Source organism: Narcine bancroftii, chromosome 4 (genome assembly GCF_036971445.1).
Source record: "Narcine bancroftii isolate sNarBan1 chromosome 4, sNarBan1.hap1, whole genome shotgun sequence".
NCBI classification, from domain to species: Eukaryota; Metazoa; Chordata; class Chondrichthyes; order Torpediniformes; family Narcinidae; genus Narcine; species Narcine bancroftii.
Window position 1 is genome coordinate 1,495,931 of NC_091472.1, and position 13,173 is coordinate 1,509,103.

The following is a 13,173-nucleotide window of genomic DNA, read 5'->3' on the forward strand; positions in this document are numbered from 1 at the left end:
AATCCCCTCTCAAAATCCTACCCTCTAAGGAAAACAAGCCTGGTTTTTCCATTCACATGATGATTCAATTTCTCCAATCCTGGCAACTTTAATAAGGCCACACTTATTGTGTTCAGTTCTGGTCACCTCATTATAGGAAGGATGTGGAAGCTGTGGAGAGGGGGCAGAGGAGATTCACCAGGATGTTGCTGGATATGGACAATGTGTATAATGATGCAAGGTCAGCAGAGCTGGGACATTTCTCTTTGGAGTGAAGAAGAATGAGGGGAGACTTAATAGAGGTCGACAAGATTGTGAAAGGCATAGACTGGGTGGACAGTCAGTACCTGTATCCAAGTCAATAATATCAAACCTCAGAGGACATCTGTACAAGGTGAAGGGAGGAGAGTTCAGGGGGATGTCAGAGATACATTTTTACACAGAGAGGTGGGTGGCTGGAATGAATCACTGGGGGTGATGGTGGAGGAGCGTTTAAATGATTCTTGGACAGCCACATAACATAACATAACATAACATAACAATTACAGTACGGAAACAGGCCATTAGGCCCTTCTAGTCCGCACCGAACCAAACACCCCTTTCTAGTCCCACCTCCCTGCACAATGCCCATAACCCTCCATCTTCTTCTCATCCATATACCTGTCCAACCTTTTCTTAAATAATACAATTGACTCCGCCGCCACTATTTCTCCCGGAAGATGATTCCACACAGCTACCACTCTCTGAGTAAAGAAGTTCCCCCTCATGTTACCTCTAAACCTCTGCCCCTTAATTCTTAACTCATGTCCTCTTGTTTTAATCTTTCCTCCTCTTAATGGAAATAGTCTATCCACATCCATTCTGTCTATCCCTTTCATAATCTTAAATACTTCTATCAAATCCCCTCTCAACCTTCTACGCTCCAAAGAATAAAGACCTAATCTGTCCAATCTCTCCCCATACTCCAGATGCTTAAACCCAGGCAACATTCTGGTAAACCTTCTCTGCACTCTATCCACTCTGTTTATATCCTTCCTATAATTAGGCGACCAGAACTGCACACAGAACTCCAAATGAGGCCGCACCAACGTCTTATACAATCTCAACATCACCTCCCAACTCCTAGATTCCATGCAATGATTGATAGAGGCCAGCATACTAAAAGCCTTCTTCACCACCCTATTCACGTGAGTTTCTACCTTCAGGGAACGATGTACCGTCACTCCTAAATCTTTCTGCTCTTCTGTATTCCTCAATGCTCTCCCATTTACCACGTATGTCCTGTTCTGATTCTTCTTACCAAAATGAAGCACCTCACACTTATCAGCATTAAATTCCATCTGCCATTTTTCAGCCCACTTTTCTAAGCAGCCCAAATCCCTCTGCAATCCTTGAAAACCTTCTTCATTATCCACTATTCCACCTATCTTAGTATCGTCTGCATATTTACTAATCCAATTCACCACCCCATCATCTAGATCATTAATGTATATAACGAACAACAATGGGCCCAATACAGATCCTTGAGGCACACCACTGGTCACCGGCCTCCAACTTGACAGACAATTATCCACTACCACTCTCTGGCCTCTCCCATTCAGCCAATATTCAATCCATTTGACTATCTTAAAATTTATACCTAAAGACTGCACCTTCCTAACTAACCTTCCATGTGGTACCTTATCGAAGGCCTTACTGAAGTCCATATAGACAACATCCACTGCGCTACCCTCATCCACATTCCTAGTCACCTCTTCAAAAAATTCAATCAGATTGGTCAAACATGACCTTCCTCCCACAAATCCATGTTGAGTGCCCCTGATCAGACCCTGTCTATCCAGATGTTTATAAGTACTATCTCTAAGAATTTTCTCCATTAATTTACCTACCACAGACGTCAAACTTACAGGCCGATAGTTGCCAGGCTTCCTCCTTGAACCCTTTTTAAATAACGGAACCACATGCGCAATGCACCAATCCTCCGGCACCATCCCCATATCTAATGACATTTGGAAAATTACCGCCAGAGCCTCTGCTATTTCCTCCTTCACTTCTCTCAATGTCCTGGGGAAGATCCCGTCTGGTCCCGGAGACTTATCCACCTTTATATTCTTCAAAAGCCTTAAAACTACACCTTTTGTAATCTCTATATTCCCCATATTTACCCAATTTGCTTTTTTTATCCCACATCTCCCAATATCCTTCTCCTTAGTGAATACCGAAGAAAAGAAACTGTTCAATATCTCCCCCATTTCTCTAGGCTCCACACACAGTTTTCCACTCTGATTTTCTAAGGGACCAATTTTGTCTCTAGCTTTCCTCTTACCATTAACATATTTGTAGAACTCTTTTGCATTAGTTTTCACCCTGCTTGCCATAGTTTTCTCGTACCTTCTTTTAGCTTTCCTAATTCCTCTCTTAAGATTCCTCTTACATTCAATGTATCTTTCAAACATCTCCTTAACTCCATGCTTCTTATATCTAATGTACGCCTCCCTTTTTCTTCGAACCAAGTTTCCAATATTACTTGAAAACCACGGCTCTCTCAAACCTTTTGCCCCTCCTTTTAACCTAACAGGAACATAAAGCTTTTGCACTCTCAAAATCTGATCTTTTAAAGACTTCCATCTCTCTACTACATCCTGCCCATAAAACAAATTGTCCCAATGCACACCCTGCAAGTCCTTTCGCATCTCCTCAAATCTAGCTTTTCCCCAATCAAAAACCTCAATCCTTGGCCCTGATTTCTCTCTTTCCATAATGACATTGAAGCTGATGGCATTATGATCACTGGACCCGAAGTGCTCGCCAACACTAACCTCCGTCACTTGACCCATCCCATTTGCCAACAGTAGATCTAACACTGCTCCTTCTCTGGTCGGCACCTCTACATATTGTTGTAAAAAACTATCTTGCACACATTTCACAAACTCTAACCCATCCATTCCTTTCACAGAATGTGTTTCCCAATCTATATGTGGAAAATTAAAATCTCCCATAATTACAACCCTGTGCTTATCACAAATATCTACTATCTCCCTACAGATTTGCTCCTCTAGGTCTCGGTCCCCTCCGGGTGGTCTATAATACACCCCTACAAGTGTAACCTCTCCTTTCCTACTCCTCAGTTCCACCCAAATAGCCTCCGTGGACGTGCCCTCTAATCTATCCTTCCGAGGCACCGCTGTAATATTTTCCCTGACAAGCAATGCAACCCCACCTCCTCTTGCCCCTCCGACTCTATCACACCTAAAACAACGAAACCCAGGGATATTCAGTTGCCAATCACATCCCTCCTGCAACCATGTCTCACTAATCGCTACCACATCATACTTCCAAGTATCAATCCACACCTTCAGCTCATCCACCTTTTTTTACAATACTCCTGGCATTAAAATATATGAATTTCAGGGATTTCCCAATTTTTAATCCCTGTTTTCCCTCATTTTTAAGAACAACATTATTTACTTTTCCTGCCAATTGCCCTTCATCTTCTTCCAGAGCATTTCCCTTCTCTATCACCTGCCCATCCATATTCAAATACTTACTACAAACTTTCATTGTTTGCATTCTAACCTTCTACTTACTGCTCTGTACTATTTTGCTCCCTCCCCCCAACCATTCTAGTTTAAAGGATCCTGAGTAGCCCTAGCAAATACCCCTGCCAGGATTCTGGTCCCCCTGGGATTTAAGTGTAACCCGTCCTTACTGTACAGGTCACATCTTCCCCAAAAAAGGTCCCAGTTATTCAGAAACTTAAAACCCTGCCCCTTACTCCACCCCTTCAGCCACGTGTTAATCCTCCACCTCATTCTATTTCTATTCACACTGTCACGTGGCACAGGGAGTAATCCAGAGATTACCCCCTTTGCGGTCCTTATTTTTAACTCCCTACCTAACTGCCTGTACTCACTTTTTAGGACCTCTTCTCTATTCCTCCCTATGTCATTGGTCCCTACATGTACCACGACCTCTGGCTCCTGTCCCTCCCACTTTAGGATATTCGGGACACGAGCAGCAACATCCTGGACCCTGGCACCAGGGAGGCAAACCACCATCCGGTTCTCCTTGCTGCGTCCGCAGAATCCCCTATCCGTCCTCTTAACTATGGAGTCTCCTACCACAATTGCCCTCCTCTTCCTTTCCCTCCCTTTCTGAGCTACAGGGGCCGACCTCGTGCCGGAGGCACAGCCACTGTCACTCCCCCCAACCTTGATGTCCCCCTCAACAGTGCTCAAAGAGGCGTACTTATTGCTGAGGGTTACATTCACAGGGCTCGTCTCTGGCACCTTACGTTCTTTTGTCCCTCTCCTAACAGTTACCCACCTTTCATCCTCCCGTGGCCCTGGCGTGACCACCTGGCTGTAACTCCTGTCTATGACTACCTCTGTTTCCCTAACCAGCCTGAGGTCATCGAGCTGCAGCTCTAGTTCCCTAACACGGTCCCTGACAATCTGCAGCTCGACACACCTAGTGCAGATATGGACATCCGGGAGTCTGGAAGACTCCAGGACCTCCCACATCCGGCACTCCTGACAACACACAGGCTTAACACTCATCCCTTACCCCAATGAAGAAGTAATGAAGACTATCTTAGCTTTCTCTCCGCCTGCTAGATACATAGATACAAGATAAATAGAGCATTATGGGTGTGAGGGGTGTGATGAGCCCAGAGGACCCCAAAACCCAACAGCAATAGATATTCACCAAGACAAAGGGTTACTTCAACAAAAGTTGCTTTTAATTATCTTTAAACATGAAAACAGAATCAAACTTTAACTTATCACTAATGACTTAACCTAACCTGACTTAACCCCCTTCTAATTCTAAGCGCACGTGTATGTAAAGTGTGTGTAAGTTCAGAAAAGTTCTTTGGTTCACAGTCCAATCTCACTTCTCATTCTTCCAAGTTCACGGGTATCAGGAAATTCTTACACCGTGCACAGAATTTAACATGTATTAAGTTCACCAGGCTTTGGTGCTCAAAAGGTAAATGGCTATTGCTCAGGAAGGTTCTTGTCGGTTTCCAGAGAGAGATTTGTTGTTAACTGGAGACCCACAATTTATTCCCTTTTAATCAGCTACTTCAGTGTCTTGCCGAAGTAACTTGCCCCATCAGGGTTCTCCAGATGATAACCTCTTTTTTTTCAGGTCACCACAGAGTTCCTTTTTGTTTCTCTTATTCCAAGTGAAATATTAGCAGCCAGTCCTCTCCTCTAGTATGAACCACAAGGGCTTTGACCAGGCTGAACTAAGGACTCACAATCCATCTTCCAAATGGGGTTTTTCCACAAGCTTGCCAGCTTGTCCTCTTCTAGTCCCAGCTGCTGCTGCTGAACTATAGAACTGCAGAACTGATCTCTCTCTCTCTGTCTCTCTGAAAAAAGCCTATTTGACTCCCTCTCTGTTTGGAAAAAACCACATGACCCTCTTAGAACAGCAAGCAGCACTCCCAGACAGCCTGCAGCTCTGAACCTACTCCTCTGAGTTCTTTCATCTGTTGCTTTTCAAAACAACAATCCATTAGTGAAGTCCCATGGGCACTCCCCAAAGTTTTTGTAAAGGCCCTCAGGAGCCATCCTGTCTGGCTTGAGCAGAGCTCTGGCATTTTAAATGAGATGTTTTGAAGTGTTTGTACGTGACCTACACTTAAAAAAAAGCCCCAATTTCTGCTTTAAAACATATCTATATACAATACAAAATTCAACATAATCTGTCACAGGAGGGGAGGTTTAGTTTGTGGAGAAGGTTCCTCTCGGTCAGCACAACATCATGGGCTAAAGGGCCTGTAATGTTCTATGTATCAACAATGTAAACCTCTCTGTTCCCTTTCCAACTTTATACGTTCCTCCTGATGAGCAAAACTGCACATAATGGTCGAAGAGTGGCCTTGCCACGATCTTGTTTAGCTTCAACATGCTGCCCCAACTCTCGTACAAAAGGCTCACTTCACGACTCTGTCGACCTGTGCTGCCATCTGTACCTGCACACTGAGGTTTCTCTGGTTCACCACACCCTTCAGAGCACCACCTTTAACAGACCAAGTCTTACCCTGATCCGATTACCCAAATCCCACACCTTACACTTCTCTGAGTTGATCTTCATCTGCCATTACTTAACCCTTTCCCATCTGGACTCGACCTCAATGCCAACCAAGTAATACACATATCCTGAAATCAGCAAACTTGCCTTGTTCAAAAATTCTTGCCCAAATCATGTATGTATTACAGAGTTCTAGTCCCAAGCCCTGAGCCAGTCTGCTGGTCACGGTCACGGTCCTCCACAACCACTCTCTGACAATCCAATTGTTTTATTGAGTGGGCCAGTGGCCTCCCTCATGTGTGCCCAAACCTTCCATATCAGCCTACCATGTGGGACTTGGCCAAATGCTTCACCAAAATCCAGAAATTACATCAACTGCCCTCATCTACTCTCTTTGTCACCTCTTCAAATATTTCTGTTGAGCTCATGAATCACGATTTCCCAAAATAAATCCTCTCTTTAATTTCCCCAGCCTCTAAATGTTGAGAATTGGCAGAATTTTTTCGGCCACCGGTATCAGGACTGAAGTTCTTGTGATGATCCTCATGGCCCTGTTAAATAACAGCACATTCACCTCCCTGCACAAGCTCTGTCCAGAGCAACGAGTTTAAAATATCTGTCAAGGCCCTTACAGTTTCCTTCCATCCTTCCCATAATGTTCTGGGATGCATCTGGTCTTGCCTTGGGATTATATATCCGCCTTGCTACACCTCCTCTCCTCTGATGCACACAATCCAAACTCAAGGGGATGCAGGGATATTTTGACATGTGGGCCAGAGGGTCCATTCCTCTGCTGGTCTATGTAATTCCAACTACATTCATCTATCTTCCCCACAACTTGTCTCTCTAACAAGCAACATGACTCCTCCACATTTTATCTCCTCCCTGCCCACCCCCCCCCCCCCCACCCCATCACACCTAAAACAACAGAATCCTGGAATATTTAGCTGCCAATCAAGCCTCTCCTGCAAACCATGTTTCACTGATGGCCACAATATCGTGTTTACATGTCGATCCCTGGCCTAAACTCATCCCCCTTCCTCACTGAGCTCCTTGCATTGAAATCTCGACACGAGAGAATGTCCCCACATTCATTCTTTTGATCACCATCTACTTTTACCACCCACCTCCTTCATTAACTTTAACAATCTGATTCCTCTCTCCCTTCAAATCTAGTTGTCCTTCTACCCTAATCTCTGCCCTCTCATTCTGATTCCCAACCCCTGCCAAACTAGTTTAAACCCTCCCCAACAGCTCTACCAAAACTGCCCGCCAGGATATTGGTTCCCGTCCAGTTCAGGTGTAGCCTGTCCCTTTGTACAGGTCAGACTTTCCCCAGTCGAGTTCCCAATGATCCACAAATCTGAATCCCTGCCCCCTGCACCAACTCTTCAGCCACACGTTCATTCACCGTGTCTTCTTGTTCTTCCCCTCTCTGACACATGACTCAGGCACCAATCCTGAGATCTCCAACCCTGAGGTCCTGCTTTTTAACTTCCCTATCTCCCTATATTCCCTCTACAGGACCTCATCCCCACTCCTATCTACATCATTGGTCCCCAGGTGGACCACAACATCCGGATGGTCACCCTCCCCCTCCAGAATGCTGTGAACTTGATTAGAGACATCCCTGACCCTGGTACCTGGGAGGTAACAAACCAACTAGTAGCCCCGATTTCGTCCACCAAACCTCCTATCTGCTCCCATAACCAGCGAGTCCCCAATTACAAAGCTCTCCTCTTTTCCCCCCCCTTCCCTTCTGATCCAAGAGGCCAGTCCTTATGTCAAAGACCTGACCACTGCAACTTGTCTCTGGTAGGCTGTTGCCCCTCACCCCCACAGTATCTCAAACAGTAGAGTTATTATTAAGGGGAACGGCCGTAGGGGCACTCTGCACTGTCTGTCTCCCCCCCCCCCCCTTCCCTTTCCTCACAGTCGCCCAGTCAACTGACTCCTGTCTGTCTGGGGTGACCATCTCCCCATAACTCTGATTGATCATTACCTCTTCCTCCCTTATGATGCAAAGCTCATCCAACTACATCTCCAGTTCCCTAACTCGATGTCCCAGGAGCTGCACCTTCCTTATCCTCCACTCGCCGAAGTCTCTCCCCACTCCATCCCTGGGCCACTCACTCACTGGCTGCTCATCCAACTACTCCTCTATTTAATTGTCCTTGTTAATTACCTCAAGTGCCCCACTAATCCACGAATCCTTTCCCAGCTGTTACAAGATCAAACCAGCAACCACAAAGAAGGCAGATCTCACAGGGGTAAAGATGAACAATTACTTTATTAACAAAAATTCACCTTCAAACTTTAATTCAAAATCCCCCCTTTTATAACAATGCCCACAGGTTACTATGCAATTTTCTATAACAGTGTAAAACTAATAAATACCCCAGCCTAAATATAACATATGTAATTAAAGTCCAAGTTATATTTCCAACCAGCCCACAGAAAAACTTAGACACAAAACAAACACAAAACACACAAGACTCACAAAACTTCGATCTCAATCGAAGCAAAGATCATAAACAAAATTCAGTTTGTTTGGTAAAATGAAGCTAAAAGATCTTTGAGAGAGAGAGAGAGCACAAAATTCGAAGTTGTCTTGTGTTGCTGCAGAGAGAGGAACTACTAGCTTGGTCTGGATCCTTCTGGCTGCCTTCAGAATGTTCATCCCTTTTAAAATGCCCAACATTCTAAACTGCCTCCCAGACAATGACACTGCTTGGGCCTCCTTCCACTCCACAGCATCACCCAGTGGTGGTTTGTCTTCCAAGTCCAGAAATTTCTAGATCATCTTCTGCACATGCCTAGTCCGTCTCCCACTCTCTCAGCAGTCCACCTTCACCTTGGCTCTCTCAGGCAAACTGTCACTTTCCAACACAAAACCACACAACACAGAGGCCAATACACAACACAGAACTCTGTAACTCCACCCTCCTCACTGACGTCACACACCTGTGCAGTCAGTCCCCCTTATTTCTCAGTAATAAAAATTAAATTCCCTTCTCGGATTAACTGTCTCCCCAAAAGGCAGCCCTCCACTCAGTTCAGATTAGAACTATAAGTGAGAAACACAAAACCAAACTTACATGGAGGCCCCAAGATCACTTGGAACCGGCAGAACCGACAGTCTCCGTCCGGCCCAGGGACCTTTTAAACAGCTCAAGCAGGTACAACAACAACCCCGCACTTTACAACAACAGCAGCGGACCCACGGGCCAGGTAAAAGGGTAGTTGGGGGGGAGGGGCGGGAGCTGAGGCTTCTGATCCCTAACTTCCTCTGTCCTTGGAGAACAAACTTGCTGAACTCCAAGCCAGACTTCAACATCGGAGAGACATCAGGGAGTTCTGCGTGATGTACTTTACAGAAACGTGGCTAAACGCAGATATTTCGGACACGGCACTGCTACCCATGGGCTACACTCTCCATCTCGCTAATTGAACGGTGGCATCTAGAAAAGCCAGGGGAGGTGCCATTTGTATCATCATCAATTCATCGTGGTACACAGATGTGACAGTCGTGTCCCAGACCTGCTCCCCCGACCTGCAACCTCTGGCAACCAAGTGTCACCCACTCTACCTGCTGAGGGAATTCACTGCCATCGTCCTGGTCGTAGTGTACAGTTCGCCCCTGGCTAACATCAGGCTGGCATTGGAAGGACTGAACACAGTGATAAATAGCCATGAGACAGCACATTCAAATGCCTTCCTGATCATTGTGAGGGATTTCCATCAGGCTAATCTGAAGAGTTCTGACAAACTACCAGCACCAGTGGTGAAGACAGCGAAGGTGTGGTCGAGGGAGGTGGAGAAGTCGCTGGAGGACTGCTTTGAATCGGTGGACAGGAACATGTTCAATTACTTATCCACAGATGTGAATGAACATACAACAGGTGTCACTGACTTCACCAAGACCTGCGTGAATGAATGTGTCCTCACATGCACATACCAGGCCTTCCCCAACCAGAAGCCCTGGATGAGTCAGAGAATCCGCAACCTGCTGAGGGTGAGAACAAGGACGTTTAAGGCCAGGGATGCAGATCTTTACAAGAAGTCCAGGTACGAGCTGAGGACGGCCAGGTACGAGCTGAGGATGGCCAACTCCAAAACAAAGAGGCAATTCTGGAGGAAGCTAGAGACAGAGACAGATACACGCCAGCTATGGCAGGGAATGCAGGCCATTGCAGCCCACAGAGCCCATTACAGCCCACAGAGGAAGATCCTGTTATATCTGTCTCTGAGGGCAACATCAAAGTATCATTCAAGAGGGTGAACCCTTACAAGGTGTCAGACCTTGATGGTGTATCTGGCAGGTACTGAAAATCTGCACCAAACAACTAGACGGAGTGTTTCCAGACATTTTCCACCTCTCATTGCAGCAGTCAGATGTTCCCATCAGCTTCAAAAGGCATCAATCATCCTGGTGTCCAAGAAGAGTAGTGTGAGCTGTCTCAACAACTACCGCCCAGTAGCACTAACTTCTACTGTGAGGAAATACTTCGAGATGCTGGTCATGGCCAGAGTTAACATGGACCTAAACAAAGATCTGGACCCACTCCAATTCGCTTATTGACACAATCGCTCCACAGCAAATGCAATATCGCTCTCCGCTCAGCTCTGGACCACTTCGAAAACAGCAACTCATCGACTACAGCTCGGCCTTCAACACCATTATTCCCTCAGTGCTGGTCAAGAAGCTATAAACCCTGGGCCTCTGTACCCCACTCTGCAACTGGATTCTTTCTCACCGGAAGGCCACGATCAGTATGAATTGGAAACAACATCTCCTCCTCACTGATTATCAACACAGGTGCACCCCAGGATTCGTGCTTAGCCCACTGCTCTACTCGTTATACACCCACGACTGTGTGGTGGGGCCAGGCACAATTCCAATGCTGTCTACAAGTTGGCTGATGACACCACGGTTATCGGCAGAATCCCAGATGGCAATGAGGAAGTGTACAGGAGGGAGACAGATCAGCTCGTTGAATGGTGTAATGACAACAACCTTGTGCTCAATATCATCAAAACCAAGATGATTGTGGACTTCAGGAGAAAGTCAGGGGAACATGACCTAGTCCTCATCAAGGCTTCAGTAGTGGAGAGGGTCAAGAATTTCAAATTCCTGGGGGTAAACATCTCCGAGGATCTATCCTGGATCTGTCCATGTCGATTCAATCCCAAGGTAGGTACGCCAGCAGCTAGACTTTGTTAGGTGTTTCAGGAGATTCTGTATGTTACTGAAGACTCTCGTTAACTTCTACAGTTGTACCATGGAGAGCATTCTGGCCGGTTACATCACAGTCTGGTATGGAGGCACTAACTCACAGGATAAGAATAAACTCCAGAGGGTTGTTAACTTGACCTGCGGCATGACAGGCACCAGACTTCACTCCATCGGGGACATCAGCATGAGGCGGGGTCTTAAAAAGGTGGCCTCTATCCTAAAAGACCCCACCACCTAGGCCATGCCTCTTCACTCTGCTACCATCGGGGAAAAAGTACAGGAGCTTGAAGACGAACCCTCAGCGGCATAAGGACCGCTTCTTCCCCACTGCCATCAGGTTCCTGAATAATCAATGAACCCCAGACACGGCCTGACTTTTCATGCACGATTCTTGTTACTTTTATATAGTAATGTTGAAAGATGGTTATAATCTGAATGTTTGCTCTACGATGGTGCCACAAGCACTGAATTTCATGACTGGTTCATGAGAATAAATCCTGATTCTGATTCCATGGAGGTGTTGAAAATCATGGAAGGAATAGATTGGGTGGACCACACAGAGTCTTTGCCCAGATTCGGGGAATTGAGAACCAGAGGATATGGGTTTAAGGTGTGGGAGAGGGAGTTAACAGGAACCTGAGGGGGAACTATTTTTAGCAGAGGGTGGTGGGTGTTTGAAAGGGGTTGATGAGGAAGCCACTAATGGAACATTTAAGAAACATTTGAACGGGTGCATGGATGGGACTGGTTTAGAGGGTTATAGCCAAATGCGGTCAGGTGGGACATTTTGGTCATCGTGGGCAATGTGCCAAAAACTCTGTTGCCACGCTGTGTGTCTCTACTCACATCCCATCTCTGGAAACTTCTTTTTACCTAACCTCTTCCTGTTCTTTCCTGTCATCTTCAGGTATATTTACTGCCCCATTTGACGGCCATTACTTCATCAGTGCGATTTTGACTGGACATCGTAATCAACGGATTGAAGCTGTCCTCGCCAAATCCAACGTAGGGCTGGCACGGATCGACTCTGGGGGCTTCCAACCTGAGGGGCTGGAGAACAGGCCAGTGGTAGGGCCCCAACCTGTGTCAGGGTCTCTGGGTATTTTCAATATCATCTTACCACTCAGCCGAGGAGACACCGTTTGCATTGATCTTGTGACAGGAAAACTGGCCCATTCTGATGAACCCCTGACCATCTTTAACGGGGCTCTTCTGTATGAGAATGAGGATATTTGAAGGATGGTCTCCCTGGCCATTGCACTGTGCGTGAGGTGGGGAAGTATTTATACACTAATATATTAGGAGCACCGTTCACATCTGGGATTGAGAACAGGAGTTCAATCTCGACATTACTTTTGTTCATGCTGTTGAACTCTATTTAATAGAATGTAATGTCTGACATCAACAGCTACTGAGAGGTGCAGACCTGCTGGTCATCGCACCCTGAATCAGATTTTACACCTCTATGTCATCTTGTTCGGAAGATGTGCTTTTAATCAAAGACCCTAAATGATCCCGTCATAACCTGTCTGGGTTGTGGCAGTGAGGTGCCCCGAGTCCTGCATGCAGAGCTGGGAGCTCTGACTGATTCCAGGGTTGTGGAGTTTTCATTGAAAAGTTCAGATGACTGATCATAAATAAAACAAATTCACTCATTGTTTACGACGGCAATGTTCTTGATTTCAATCTTCAGTTGACGTGCTTCTTCACAGAGCCCATTTTTCACCAGCTCTCCTGCCAACCCTGCAGCCCTCTTTCTAGAACACCCTCAATGTAGAAAATTCCCTCAAGGCTCCACTGCAACCACAAAACATACAACAGAACAAAATACAGATTAAGTGAGAAGGTTTTGAGGAGCATCTTAAAAAAAAAATGGAGAAAGCCAGAGGTTTTGGGGAATCCAGGGCTTTAGACAC

At 46.0% G+C, this 13,173-nt stretch overlaps 1 protein-coding gene across 1 annotated transcript in view; it reads left to right on the forward strand.

The window, feature by feature from the left end:
* The window catches only part of emilin1b (elastin microfibril interfacer 1b), a 58,763-nt gene extending 45,844 nt beyond the window's left edge, over window positions 1-12,919 (forward strand). The window contains exon 7 of the mRNA XM_069930600.1: window positions 12,165-12,919. Within this exon, the coding sequence (XP_069786701.1) occupies window positions 12,165-12,493 (329 nt within the window). The 3' untranslated portion in view covers window positions 12,494-12,919. The remainder of the gene's footprint in view (window positions 1-12,164) is intronic.
* Window positions 12,920-13,173: the final 254 nt, after the last annotated feature.